Source organism: Temnothorax longispinosus, chromosome 5 (genome assembly GCF_030848805.1).
Source record: "Temnothorax longispinosus isolate EJ_2023e chromosome 5, Tlon_JGU_v1, whole genome shotgun sequence".
NCBI lineage: Eukaryota > Metazoa > Arthropoda > Insecta > Hymenoptera > Formicidae > Temnothorax > Temnothorax longispinosus.
Genome location: NC_092362.1, coordinates 7,892,577 through 7,908,704, shown reverse-complemented (window position 1 = coordinate 7,908,704; position 16,128 = coordinate 7,892,577). Strand labels below are relative to the sequence as shown.

General features: G+C 29.8%; 1 protein-coding gene across 1 annotated transcript; it reads right to left on the bottom strand.

Annotated features, from left to right (window-relative positions):
- Nucleotides 1-216: 216 nt before the first annotated feature.
- On the bottom strand, nucleotides 217-6,512 carry LOC139813013 (venom serine protease 34-like). The gene is made up of 8 exons (XM_071778252.1): nucleotides 6,354-6,512; nucleotides 3,174-3,379; nucleotides 2,832-3,038; nucleotides 2,454-2,652; nucleotides 1,124-1,327; nucleotides 891-1,042; nucleotides 600-756; nucleotides 217-392 (listed from the first exon to the last, which is right to left on the bottom strand). The coding sequence occupies exons 1-8, from the start codon at nucleotides 6,388-6,390 to the stop codon at nucleotides 367-369; spliced, it is 1,188 nt and encodes a 395-aa protein (XP_071634353.1). The 5' UTR covers nucleotides 6,391-6,512; the 3' UTR covers nucleotides 217-366.
- Between the last annotated feature and the right edge of the window lie 9,616 nt (nucleotides 6,513-16,128).

The following is a 16,128-nucleotide window of genomic DNA, read 5'->3' as shown; positions in this document are numbered from 1 at the left end:
TGCTGTTAAAACATTATAAATAAACTAAACCATCTTTTTTTATCAATATGTTTTCTCAAATATCATGCTTTAGTATTTATGAGGTGTGCTTTTCACATTATATCGAGAGAGAGAGAGAGAGAGAGAGAGGGGGGAGAGAGAGAGGGAGAGAGAGAGAGAGAGAGAGAGAGAGAGAGAGAGAGAGAGAGAGAGAGAGAGAGAGAGAGATGTAACGCGTATTTTTGTATTACATATATTTTTATGTACATATATTTTTATATAGAGACATATTTGTACAATCCAATATTTTGCTAAAATGTAACTATATAAATAAAATGCCAGCATCATAATCTTGTAAAACGATTCTTCTTTTCAATAACGCCGAGGTCACTCAATTCGGCAATATTGAGCATCTATAATCAAAAGCGATAAATGTACGTATTAGGGCCCGGAGACACACTTTTTCGTAACAGTAACAGTAAAGATTCGACCAATCGCGTTGCTCCAAACTTTACTGTTACTGTTACGAAAAAGTGTGGGTCTGGGGCTTTAGGCCGATTCTCTTTTGCAACGATAAAATTTTCATACATCTGACTCGCCTTTCTGTCGATTATTCTTACCAGGTGTTATGGATACTATCCAATCGATAAAAGCCCCTGTACGCATCGCGACAGCAGGAGTGTCTGAAGCACAGCCAACACCGGAAGATGTAATACCAACCAATACAAGCTTGTGCGTTGTAGGATCTTGCCATAGAAGAGGTCCACCGCTGTCCATCTATGGCACGCAAAGAGAAAGAAATAGAATCTATGACTTGCGGATAATTTTTACATCACGATTCTTAAATAATACATTTTACACAAATTTGTCATATCATTTAAGTTCAAAAGATGAAATAACTATCTCTTCACCTGACATGTATCCTTTCCTGGAGTAAAAGTACACATATTACTGTAATTTATACCAGAATAATATTCTTTGCAGTTTTCAAGAGTTATTACATTTAAATTCACTTCTTGAAGCGTAGTCGATTTTTGGCCAGTAAATTCCAGTAAACCCCAGCCTAATGCGAGTGAATGAGATTAAATCATATAATTGTATAGATCGATATCGATAACCGTGGAAATACTCAAGAAATACTAACCCAACACAGTGACGATATCACCAGCGAACGAGTCTTGTTTATGTTGAAATGGTAAGCAGACCGGACCAACTTGAGCGTTATATTCGATTTTACCAGCAATCTTACAAACAGCTACATCGTTGTTAGCATCTTGGTTACTTTTGTACCCAGTATGAATTATGCATCCGACCAGGCGGAACAGCCTGGTTGCGTTAGTATCCCTACCTACCCGCAATGTATATTACAAGTACAAGTTTTGTTTTGTATAAATCTAATATAATCTAATAAGATTTATATGTATACACGATATGTGTGTGTGTGTGTGTGTGTGTTTGAAAAGTTGCCAGACTGATTTTTTGAAAGACGTATTAATGGCGCAATTCCTCAAAACCAATACTGAAACTAGATAGTGTCAACCTTTCTGAGCCTCTCATAATTTTTTCATTGCGTTGAGTGCAGTAGTCTTTGGTAGCATTAAAAGATTGTTTGTTTTTGTGCATTTGTCAAGATTTCAAGAACGGAGCAATGGACTGCGATTAAATTTTGCTTTAAAAGTGGAAAAACTGCGACAGAAACGTATCAAATAATGCGAAAAGCATACGGTAGTGATTGTCTTAATCGTACAGTAGTGTTTCTGTAGTTTAGGCTTTAGGCGATTTAAAGAAGCAGGTCATCAGTCACTCGAAGACAATGAGACAATGCTCATTTTTTTTATTCGCGTAGTATGGTGCACCGGGAACTTGTATGTACTCCAAGAGCAGACAGAGTCAATTAATGAACTATCGACTATCGCTATCGAGATGTTTAGAGATCGACTTTTGAAGCAAATTTGGCGTGTTAGGCCCGAGTTTTACTAATTGGATAAATGATTTCTTCTGCATGACAACGAACCCGCTCGTTCGTTAATCATCGTCTTTCAATTTTTGAAAGACGAAAAATATAGAAATCTCTTGATAAGGACACAAAACCAGTGTCGAAACGTCGAGTTAACGTAAAAATAAATGTCAGTTTGGTCAATAATACAACCTGTGTTAATTTTTCACTGACAAAACAAAGAATTTTGGAAAATTTCAATTTTTGGTTAAAAAAATGTGACCATCATCACGACCCGCACCCGTCGTATTCGCCAGATTTGATACATTTTTGTTCCCCAAAATAAATTTGGCGATGAAAAAGACTTACACACACACACGCAAAATTACTTTTAAATAAATTTATATTAGAAACAGAAAGTAACTATGAGATATAATTTGATATTATTGCAACTGTAAACAGAAATTTTATTTGCTTAATATCCTTTACTTCTAAATATATATTAATTACATGTGTATAAAAAGATTTTAACAATTACCTGTGGTTGTATCATGTTCACCAACGACTGCGCCCAACACATTAAAGTTTCTTCCATCTATGCAATGGGCTGCCGTTATTACGTACTCTTTAGATATTATGGTACAACCGCAATATATAATTTTGTCTACAGAATTAACGAGGCCACACATCATGGGATATTCATTTACCCCTGTTTCCTTACCGCCTACTATCCTGGTCTAAGTATAAGCAATGCAAATAATGACGGATACTTTATTTTCAATACTTAACTTAGCATTCTTAATAAATTGTTGCATAATTGATTAAAGCCAAATTATTAAGTAACGATAAATAAATAGCAAATAAACTTTCCATAATAAGAAGAAGTAACATCTCACAAAAATTAATTTAAACTTACTACTTTTTTCCAGCCACAATTGCAGTTATTATTATTATTTGACGTTTGAATCTGACATAAAAATCGACCATTCGAGTTATATTGCGAGTCGAATTTTATAGTCGGATTTATTCCATTGAGAACAAATGTATTTTTACCACAATAGTTAAATACCTTACCATCAGCAAATAAAATAGAAAGTCTCCCTTGAGAACAGTTAATATTACTCTATAAAAGAATTTATTAAATTATTTCTTCCTTTCGTCTTGTTTCTAACAGCTCTGGTAATAATATTATGCTTGAGAACTCAATTAAAGATATGTCTATACATAAATTTCGAAAATATTCATATAACATACTTACCATTTCAATAGAACAGTTTATTTTGGTATTATAGGGACTTGCCATTTTCCAAATGCAATGATTTTCACCATGGTACTCCTTGGGATACTCGGGATTATATACATAATATGTTTGTCCAGCTTCCAAATTTTGAAAATAATTGCAATCAGATTCAACTCCATTTAGTATTGAGAGTGACAGCAATAAGCCGAATAAAACTACCTGGACTAGAATAATTTTACTTGCTTTATAATTATATTGATAAAATTCCGTATTATAATATAGAGTTTTGAATATGGCATTTACGATATTTATTAAGCTCTTTTGACAATATTTACTGATAAAGTTTAACATTTCTTTTTGACTAATAACAAATACGTGATTGTAAATTTTTATCTTCTAACCTAGAAGATAAAAATGACAATAAGATAGGTATATGAGAGGGAAGGGGTATATATCACCTATACCGTGACCTTGTATGTAACAGTACAGTAACAGTATAGTTTTATAAGTATATATAAATGGTACCTAATATTCCTCTGTGTGTGTGTGTGTGTGTGTGTGTGTGTGTGTGTGTGTGTGTATTTGTGTGTATTATTGTATATTATTTATTAAGTATATTGTGTATTGTTTTATTATTGATATGTACACAAATAACAATTAAAGTTTCTTTGAATTGTTCGAAATTACTAAAAAAAAAAAAAGAAACTGAAAATTCGAACATAGGTTATTTACAAAACTATTCTTAAAATCTATATATTAATAATCAAAAAAATGTATTATTAAATCTATAAATTTTCTTAAAATTTATATATTTATTAAATATATTACGTTGTATTATTATATGTTTAAATAATATTAAAAATATATATTTTATAGGAAACGTAAAAATCACTATTTTCATATATTTTCATATATATATTACATTAATTGCTTAACAAAAAATTACTTTTTTTCGAGCACAAGAACAAAACTTGTAGCATTCGTTAATTTTTTTGGACACTGAATACGATTCCGTTTGCCTATTTGCTACATCACGTTACAATTTTGAAAAATTTATAGTTAAAGTTACAAAAATGTGCTATTTTATTAGAGAAATTTAATTCAATAAAAAAATGGAATTTGTTGTGTCGCTTATGGTTAAAAAGATATTGATGATTAACGTAGAGTCTATATTGTGTCAAAGATGCGACTTACGCATAGAGCTATTAAGGACCTATAAAATATATTTTAACTGATGTCAAAGTTTATAAATTAAAAATGGCATTATTGGCAAAATGGATTGCAATTAAACTTCTCCAACACGCCACATATCTTAGTCATGATATGCCAAAATACATTAAAATAGCCCATTTTTTGCAACTTTAATTGTAAATTTCTCGAAATTGTGACGTGATGGAGTAATTTGATGGGATCGTATTAAGCGTCCAAAAAAACTACCAGATGTCACAAGATTCGTTTTTGTGGTTTTTTTGTTAAACAGTGTTATTGATCCAAGTATATTATTTTATTATTACTAATTATTATCACTAAACATATTATTGTATGTAATATAATATACTCTATAAAAATGTATGTGTATGTGCGTGCGCGCGCGTTTGTACAAAGTAGATTGAAATTTAGGCTTAAACATTTAAGCAAAAATAACAATCAAACTTTTTTTGTTGTATAACAAGCGCTCGTTTATCGAGTATAAGTAAATTGAAATTGATAAGAATTACGTTTGCTTCGTAAGCTTTGCTTAGCTGGGTTACATCTGTTTCTTTAAGTTGTAAAGAGGTGAATTATATGAAAGTATTAAAACTAAAATTTTAATATAAAATACTCTGTTGTTATTTTCTAATTTATGTGTATAACTCAACCAAACGTTTGACATACGTATTTAAAATAATACATTATTGCACTACATATATGATGTGAATTTAACAAACATTTTATAATTTGCTTGATATCACTATTTTAATTCAATAATTGATAATTTAATAGAGTTAATACACAATTTTAACAATTATTACTATTAACTGTTCCAACTTATCCAATTATTGAACACGAAGACGAATTTCTTGGTTTCGTATCAATTGTACTAACTATTTATTATTATGTTCTACTTTTATACAATTCATTATATACGCATAATTATTTTGACTATACATATGTACACATTCAAACATATACTCTTCTAGTACAGTAATAGTAAAAGTTTGAATACCTGCTTGCATGGTACATCAACCAAAATATTTTAGACTTAAGAAGACATTTCCTTGCGAAGATAAATTACTGTTCTGACAAATAACACACGCTGTACGACATATGCGTCTGCTTTTATTCTGATACAAAGATTAAGTAAACTCAAAACTGATAATATCTCTGGTGTCTTATCTTTTACGGTTGTAGCTTGCAATTAGAGCAAAAGCAGATATCTTTGAAATAGCATAAAGGTAATGATGAACTTGATGAGACATGTATCTACATTAAAAGCAGCTCACGTACTTATGTAAAGTGTACTTCACAATATAAGGCTCATTGAAATTAGAAAGGAATTCTAAATAAAATATTTCGCATTTCTTTTTTGCAAAAGGTGTTATTAAATTAATGAGCACCAAAATAATAAGCGCGTACTTTGGCACAAGTTCTATATATTTCATTATAAAATTAAAAAATTTATTTCTTTTTAATGAAAATGTAAATAGTAAATCGTAAATAGAATTTTAATGTGCACAATTTAACTAGATAAATTATATGTATAATGTTGAAGAAGAAACAGGTGCGTGTGTTGGAAAATAAAATCTCCATTGAAATATTGATTAAACGGTATTAGATACATTTACGAATTTTTATTCTCTATAATTCTTCTATAATAGTGATATCCTGCGTAGTAAAAGTTTTCCAAGATTTATTATAATATGTAAAATATTTAAATTTCATTAACGTTGTAGTAGATTGATGTTAGAGCACATTAAGGAAAAGAAATAATGACATTCTATCTTGCAAATGCGGCATAAAAGTGAAGAACGTACATACATATATATAAAATATAAAAAAGTGCTCCAAGAGTAACGTAACAAATAAAACTCCTAATGTTTAATACGTTACTGCTTATGTAATTGTTGAAAATTGTTATTGTGTAGAAATGGTAATCTCGTAGAAGTTTGGACTAGTTCACGGCCGATTCAATTGGTGCTAATTTTAACTTTTACGTACATTCTATGCTTCTGTAGAACTTGCAACAAAACTCCATCGTCGGGACACACTAGTGTATCGTAACAAGTAACTTTTGTAAATGATCAAACCGGTAGCTTGCATCGTATAAAGTGTACCGTGTCAAGTGTTTTACTGACAAAATGGCATAAAGAGGCAATTGTTCCTTGTGACGAACATGGGTCGACTGCAGTCCTATCATTTTGCGTACAACAATGATAACGCGCGTAGGCATTCATTTCTATATCGCCTCGAAAATGCACAAATATCTATCAGTCTATACCGTTCTATACTTCTTTTCGCATACGTAATAAACGTACTATCGGTAGACAGTAATTGCAGCGGCAATATATTTTACCTTGTACAAACGTCGCAAATGAACAAAATTTGACAAATATAATTGTGTTTAGAGAGTAAAAAAAAATATTAGCGTGTATAACGAAAAGAAGAAAGTTACATATTAAAAAGATATAAAAGAAATTTGTGTCTAATCTCTCCAATAATAAGTATAACTTACAATTAATTCATCTTTGAAGATCAACTTAATTCTTTATATGTGTAATATGATACTTGACGATCTGAATGCGTATGTGGGAAAAGTAACTTTTCTTGAATCTAAAGTTGTTAAAATTTGTCGAACTCAGTTTCATAAAAATTTTTAAGTAAAATTCATATTTAAACTTTATTCAATTCCACGAATTTTCTTATTATTTCCAAGCTAATTGCTTTGTACCATGTATTTAATGAGCAAACTTTTTTGGCATAGTGTTCTAAGATACAATTAAAAATATTTTTTTGTGAAATGTTCCTTAACTTGAAATACTATTAAATTAAAGTAAAATATAGCTTCTATTAAAATAAATAAGGAATATTATTTTATTCTTCACTTTTGTTTTTGACAGCCTCGAGTGATGTGTGAGAAAGCGTAAATTCCATATCATTTGATTATAATATTATCCTCAGTCCTATTACTCGTGTCCGAGCGTGGTGACTTCTCTCTTCACCTATAATATTATAGGAGATCGTAAAACGAAAGGAAGAAATAAACGTTTTTATTAACAAAATTTTTATTAATAAAATGTCAGATTTATTTCTCCAAGAATTTGTGAATAAAAAAGATAAAAAACACGTATTATGTAAAATGTATATTACGTGTTATCCTGTATTATAGATACTTTTTCTCGTTAATATGTCATTCTTAAATATCTGTTTTTTTTTGCAGAAGCAAAAAATTAAATAAAAATAGCAAATTAATCTGAGAAAAATTACTTCAAAAATATGTTATGGTTAACAAAAATTTTCTTCCAACAACATTTTTTTGTTATTTCAAATAATGTCATTGACACATTTCTTAATATAACTAAATTAATTTTGACATTATATTGGGGTTGCATCAATAAATTCTGTAAAATTTGGGCAATATTAACTGCAATATTAATAAGTAGTTTTTGTCAACTGTCAATATATCAAGAAAGTGTGAAAATAATAATATAGAAATCTTCTTCAGACGCATTAAAAATAATGAAGGTACTTAGAGTTATCATTTTAACAGCACTACTTTATACGATAAAACATGCTACTTACATAATAAAACAAATAACAACGACGACTTTTACGTCGACTTCAAGTTTTATAAACATTGTGTGGGATATATTAAACTACTAGTATAGAGCAAAATAAATAATTGTTGAGAGAAAGAGTCAGTAAGTTTTGCATAATTTGCACTTATATGTGTATAACGCATAATATTTACTGAGAATATAAATTAAATATATTGTAAAAATAGATTAAGGACAGATACATTTTCTTTTTTTTAAATGGATATCTATATTTCTTTTGAAGAACGCAGTGTCTCTCAAATATTCTTCATAAATATAAAAATACTTTTGATAATACTATAGACTATATAGTGTATGAAAACTACAGAGTTACTATAATGTTATTGATATAATGTTATATATCTTACAATTATAAAATATTTTTACAAGGGTATACAATAGATTTTTCATATTCTGTATACTTTATCGTGCAGCAGTAAAAATAAATAGGTTTATAATAAAAAAAATTGGTAAATTTGATCAATTCTACGAGATCTTCAAATTAAGTTTAACATGATATATATATATTATACATGATTATTTAACATAAAATCACTTATATGTATATTGATGTAAATTTTAGTTGTATATATAAAAAATTATATGATGTGTGATAAAAATTTGAGTGAAAAAGTGTCGATAAGGTTATAAAAACTTTTTATTTGCCCTTTAAAGGTAAATTTTGAATATAAACTTTAAGCATTAAGCGGCTTTCGATAATCGTAAATCGCACTTACAATCAGTAAAAAATAATGCTATATGTAATATAATTATACATGTTCGCCGAATCGGTTACGCATTATCCACTTATTGCTGCGGAAATTAATGTGCTAATGCGTGTGTGTGCATCACAAAAGTTGGAAATAAAGGTACCTATACATAAACAAAAATTTATGCGAATGTAAAAAGACTGACACGTTACATAAGGCAACAACTATAAAAAAAAAAACTAATAAGAAAAGATAAATATTTCTAACGTAGATATCTCAACATGTGTTTATATAATATTAAAACTTATATTATAAACTGTGTCAAAAACTGACAATGAGATGAGACTCTAAGCGTAACTTATAACATTAAAACGTACATTTTTAATTAGTTTCCAATATTATACAGGAGTGATTGCAATCTTTCTACGACCAAACGTCCGTCGGACATTTTTCTGATGCATATAAATATATGTATATGATGTTAGTACCATCACTTTCATATAGTTAAACTAATATATTCAAACCCTTCTCTTTTAAGTCGTAGAACAAAAGCAAAACCCCTCAGCAATTACCATGTTAGCGGCTTATTAATTAACGTCGCCGGTGTCTGTTGGAACATTGTGTGTCCCTTGCGTAACAATTTTCACGTATGTCATCTGACGTGTAAGACAGCATGAAAAGCAACTTTAAAATATAATGCGCTAATGCACAATGTTTGTAACATCTGGCACATGTTTTGGAGCTGCACAAATTGCACTGTCGAAAACGCGATGAGGCTTTAAGCGTAATTATGAAATTTAGGGCGCACACACACATTAGACTGCGAAATAAAGTATCTGAAATTTTTAGTAAGGATAAAAGCACAATAACACAATAATGGATGGATGGGTGAATAATGAATAATTAGAAAGTTTAAAATACAATTCAAATTAATTAAAACTTTTAGTAATTCATTTATCATAAATTATCCCGTTCTCCAAAACTCGCCTAATCGCAGGAAAAAAGCTATTGTTATTATCTACAGCCATGGCAAAAGTTATTAAGCACCCTATTAAAATAGGTTTTTTTTTTAAATAACATTTTTTTTAAATAAATAATAAACGTGTTTAATAATAATAAACGCTGCGGTAAACAACTTTTAGACAATATAAATCTTTTTGTGATCAAGACTATCACAATATTTGCAAACTGAGAAGCTTTTAGCCTTAACCAGATTCACTTCAAATATTATTCATTCACATATATCTGATATTATGTGTTTTATCATAAAGAATATTATATATACCTATACCAATATAAATTCTTAAAAAAAAAACTGCAATCCGCAAAAATTTCTAGTTATACGGAATGCAAACATTATGAAATTTTATACATTTTTTTTCCTAGTTTTAAGTCCAATTTTACTGTCTTTGTCTAAATTAAAAATGTAATTTTCTTATCTCCTTTCTGTTTCTATAATTCTACATATTTTAATTACATAAACATTTGAGAAATACACAAGATAATTATATCCCTTTTAAAGCCACGTTTTTTAAGCTATTTGGAAGCAAATAATTTGTCGGTTTTATACATACAAATTATAAAAAAACGATATAAAACGTCTACAATAAATTATAAGAAAAGTATGAAAGATAATAATTAAAGAAATATAGGTTATATTTCATGACCTTTTTCTGCAATGTGTTAAATTACACTTATTTCTTATTAAAAAATTCTTAATATACTTTCTCTAACAAATACAGCCAAATTTGTTATTAGAATCTCTAATTCAAACATAATTGATCATATCAAGCCCAATGATACACAATACTAGTACACTAAAATTGTATTATGTCACGAATTTGAAATGATTAAGCTGAAATGTCTGTTCTCGAATCCAAATTGATTCAAACGAATTATCAGAACAGGCATATTCAATTTAACTGAGATCTCATTTAAGATCAAATCTCAATTTAGTTATGCAAAAATAGATAATTGTTTTCTAACATAGCGGTATATCATACACATGAAGGTGAATGCGCGCGTGGATAATTTTAAAGTGCAAGTTGTTGAAATATCTTTGCTAGTAATAATGCAAATTCAAATTAAAGGTAACAATAATTAAAGTTAAAAGTTTTGTATTATATATATAAATTAAAAGTAAATCCAATGAGATAAAGTAGAAAAGATCTCTAACAAATTGTCGCTGTGTTAGCCGCAGCGCATTATTACAGACGCATGAAGTTTGCACGTGTCGTAGATATTTTATAAAGCGTCACGCAAAGCGTGATGATGGGTAATACATGCGGAAAACAACTTAACAGCACCTAAGCGCGATAGCGCTCAACGTAAACTCTCGACATAATTGTGAGGGGATTTTTTAAAGCTTTATCTTCAACTAATGCAGAATAGAGGCAATATACGCATGAAATACATTGTTCCCCGATAATGACGTTAGTGTACCTATCGTACGCGTTTACAATAACTATACGGTTAATACCTATGCTTATTGACAATTTTTGAGCACAAATCTTTTAATATCGATACAATTGCTATTTCTCTCTTGCAATAATAAATTATACCTTTTGATTGTAAAGGACATTTTGCCTATTGTTTGTTCATTTCTATTGATTCGACATATAATTAAGACTAAATTATCAATACATTCGTCAGTATATAATTGCGCTACCGAATATAAAGCATTCCAAACAACTTTCTTATCGTATCTGAACAATACACGCACGATGCTAAACCTAATTCTCGACATTTGGAGAAATAGAAATGTTTAATAATCGTCTCTGTACGCATATACGGTCACATTGCAATATCCAAGTGACCGTGTCAGATTGGATAGACTATATTTATTGCATGAAAAGGAAAATTAATAAATATTTATTAATAAAGAAATGGAAATTTTATAATCAAGTTTATTTTAATTTAACGTATTATCTAATAGTACTCTTTTATTATCTCTAATGAGAGAGAGAGAGAGAGAGAAAGAGAGAAATCTTACTAGTAGAACGTGTTACGTCTTACCCTACGAAGATACAAGGATATAGTAAATAAAAGTTTCAAGATATATATCACACTTTCATTGGATAAAAGAAAATTTCGCCACTTTATTCAAAAGATGTTTCCATTTTTCATTAAAATACCGTATGATCAAGTAGGAATGTTACCAGAATTTCTAGAGTCGCTTCTATAAGAAACTGTCACTCACTCATTCAGTCTTTGAGACGTTTATCACCGTATTTATAATATATTTACGCGCGCGCGCGCGTATACAGCGATATGTATTAATTTCGCAATTATGATTTTATAATTATATTAGTGTGCAATAACGCTGTCTAATTTAACCTTGTAGTTGTAGGTACATACATTGCATCTTGATTTCATTTATCTCTATGTCATGATGTAATGCAACTCAATGGAAGTTGCATTCTAGCTATACAAAGTTGTTGTTAATGTTGTGAATAAATGTTAATATTGCTTGAATGATCACAACGGTTTGTCACACGAGCATACTCGTATTTGTGCGAAACTTTTGAAATAAGTGTTTACCACATTAAAAAGCATTTGTAATCGAATGTAGGAAAGTTACAGCATTCGCTATTGCCGCATTTTATCGAGCAGTAATCATGATGTGATTAGGGCTATATCTATGTCATCAAGCACGAATATATTCGTATATAGCAACCATGTTATCACATAAATGCATTTTAAGAACAATGTACTTTAAAGCATAATTCTGAACAATTCCTTGCCATGACGCAGTTTCTAACAAGTTTCCGAAACAACCTCTGAATAACTTTTCCAATTTAGCCACATGCAACATTCTTATAAACAACAAAGTAGGTATTACTTCCTACTACCGACAACTTTAAATAGATTATTTGTGATGATAAATTATTATGCAACGGAATGGATTAGTGCGCCAAATACAAATTGTCTTGTGCGGGAAAATGTTCGTCTATTTAAAATCGATATGTGTATATGTATATACATTAAAGTAGTCTTTATTTTTCGACTTTTAAATTTATTCTGCGGCATCCCCCAGAATGTTTCCAATTCGCAAAAAAATAATCCCTGCCAAAGATCAGCTTGATCTTGATCGAATAACGGAAACACGTGCCTCCGGGTTTTTAAACATTTGAGTTCTCTTATATTATCGGCCTAAAACACTTTTCTTTTTTGAACATGTGTGTCTTGCTTTTCTGCATCGTTTGAGACCTTATACGTCTCATTTAAACAATTAGGTAAATTGTTAATAACTAAAAAATAAAAATAAATAGTTATTGCATTTATTGCTTGATCAGCTGGAAAAAATTATGTATGGGCTACAAAAGTTATAGTAGTATGTTTAGAGTCAAAAGAACAAAAATTAAAAGATTACTCTATTACTCTAATATGTAAAATAATCAGTTGTAAAACTTAAAACCCATTTTTCTCGAAACTACAATTTTGTAGCTGGGCGCTCGCGTATCTCGGCCAATTTTTATCCGAATGACTTGAAATTTGGGTAGAATGTTTATAACAAAATTGTCTTCAGTTAAGCGTACGATTTTTTTATTGGACAATTAGTTTTTGAAAAACAATTTAAAAAGTAAAAAAGTTTTTTGATTGAATTTTGAATTTTTTTTAGAACTGCGCCATTTTGTTAAAAATTAATATTTCAAAAAATCCGTATGCTTAACTAAAACTACATTCGTATAGTTTAAAATGACACCAAAGTTTTTTATTTTAGACATCCCGTTCTGACGGAACATGAGCGCTCGCGCACCTACAATTTTTTTGCGGAGGTACACGGTACAACACGCTAAAAGCGCAAATATTAATATTTTTTATATATAACGATTTTTTTTGCAATATATTCAATATATGTACTTTAAAGAAATAAAAAACCAACTTTATTAAATTTATTATTTCTCGCAAAAAAAATTCACGAAAATATCATTCTTTTTCCGGCCGTCACAGTGGTTTCCGGCTTAAGTCTGCTCAAGTACCCTCCTAGAATAGTGGTCCGAGGGGCTCCCAACTTTGTCAGAATACAATAAATGCAATAACTATTTACTTTTATTTTTAGTTATTAATAATTCACCTAATTGTTTAAATAAGGTCTCAAATGGTGCAGAAAAGCAAGGCACACATGTTAAATAAAATAGAAAAGTTCTCTAGGCCGATTTTTGTGGAAAATACACTTCAAAAATCAATGTTAATTGTGTAAACAGTTTAATACAAGGGAATTCAAATGTATAAAGAGCCGGGGGCACGGGTTTCCGTTATCGATCAAGCTAAACTTTGGCAAGGATTATTTTTTTGTGAATTGAAAACATTTAGGAAGGTGCCACAAAAAAAATTAAAAAAAATTTTTTTGTCGAGTAAATAAGGACCACCCTAATATATATATAATATATATATATATCTATATAGAGATGTATATATATATATATATATATATATATATATATATATATATATATATATATATATAATTTATACCGGCGCAATTTGCATACATGCATGCGTAAGTAAGCATGAAAGTTAACAATAGTTAATAAGTAAAATTATGCAAGTTTAAAATCAGAAATTCTATAGTACACAAAATGTAAACTAGTATGCCAGCTTTATCAGAGATAAAGAGAATTGTGAAACTTGATTTATCGAGACTAATCTGCATATCAGCCAACTAGCCAAGTATCATACATTTGTGCTCATATTGGATCTGATTCGGATTGATTGATATCACAAAGTTTCGTGGAGCAACAAGTTCAAAATTGCGGAAATAGTTTGTGTATCGAGAGAACCGAATTTCATGGTAATAGTTAAACGATACATCTCAACGAAACTTTCAAACTTATAGCACTCCATGTTGATTGAATTAATTTCCGGAGCAAACTTAATCTAGGTTTGGCAACTAATTACAAGTTTCGCTCTCAAGGATACATAAAATACATACGGATTGCTGGGCAATTTAATTTTGAAAAATTTAGTGTCTAATAAATACATAATGTCTAATAAAATAGAGAAAAGAATAGAAAGAGAGAGAGAGAAAGAGAGAGAGAGAGAGAGAGAGAGAGAGAGAGAGAGAGAGAAAGAAAAAGAGAGAGAGAGGGGGGGGAGAAGAGAGAGACATGTTTATGTGTGATACAGATTATTTTTAATTGCATGTCACGTAAATAAATTTGTATGTGTAATTAAAAAGATTAAGGGGAGGTTACCGTTAAAAAAATCAAATTTTTTTTTGCTTAATTTTTTACTACGTAAAACTTTAAACGCGTTTTTCTCGAAACAGCATTTTTCGGCGCGCGGGGCGCTCTACAGCTTCAACGGATGAACCGATTTTAATAAATAACGGTGCAAAAGAAAGGAAATTTAATTTAGGGGGCCTTCAGAAAGCGTTTTTTTCAAAAAATTGGTTGCAAATAATTTTTTTTGAACGTTGAAGCAAAAGAAAACAGGGAAAAAAAAGGTTTTTTTTTCAAACGGCCACCATTTTGTTATAAGGGGGTTTTTTAAAAATCGGAAAACGATAAGGCCGCCCAAATTTAATCTATTTTAATAATTTTTTTGTTTTTTTTGTTTCCGATCAGCTGGCAAGGCTGTGGAATGCCCCGCGCACATAGAACCACGCCGTGTGGACTGAGAGCTGGAGCCGCCATTTTTAATTATTTTCTTCCGAAAAAATTCTAAATTAATCTTCATTTGTGTACAAATAAAAGCCGCGAAAATTTTTTTCTAAATGTACTCATTTTATATAAAAAAAAATGCCTGAAATTGATGCATTTTTTGGGCCTCTGAACGGTAACCTCCCCTTAATATATCAAAACGAAAAATAGACATATAATTTAACATCATACTTTTATTTTTATAGACGAACTATTGTAAAAATTAGCCAGATGAGTTATGTTTACAAGAAAGCAGGAAGAGAGGATGAAACCACATACCTACGGCAATTGTACAATGAATTATATGTATTTGTCAATAGTGTATTTGTTATTTTCGGAAATTTGCACAATTGCGCATCAAATTAATTAATATACTGCTTATCAACTTTATCGGTTCATAGACAGGACTGCCAATAATAGAATTACAATTATAATTTATTGAAATATAGTAGCAATAGCTAACATCTCTTCTGCAGAATATCTCTAGATCTAGATCGATCAATCAAATCAATTTATAAGTACTGATGCAATTTACGCGCACGCGCGCGCGCGCGCGCGTTTGCTCCGCATTTAATTTTTAACCGCGATAAGAATATAAATAATGTACTTTGATATAAATGATTGACTAATTGTATTCATTGCAATTTCTGCAAACCTAATGATATAGGCATTTAATGGTATGATGTAGACACGTGCGGTATTGGTGTGAAATAAATCAATGCATAAATCAACGATTCTTAAATTATTCCTTGATTCTGCTATAACTTTCGCAGTAGTGTTATTATTGTCAAAAAACTGAACGAGAAAGTAGTTGCTGGATAAATCT

Bases quoted from the DNA above. Each gene is read 5' to 3' on its own strand.
- LOC139813013 (XM_071778252.1), bottom strand. From the start codon at position 6,390: ATGGAGTTTTGTTGCAAGTTCTACAGAAGCATAGAAT. The intron at 1,043-1,123 runs GTTAGTATTTCT...CACTCGCATTAG, and splicing joins TGATATCGTCACTGTGTTGG to GCTGGGGTTTACTGGAATTT. The intron at 757-890 runs GTGAAGAGATAG...TGCGTGCCATAG, and splicing joins CAGGAAAGGATACATGTCAG to ATGGACAGCGGTGGACCTCT.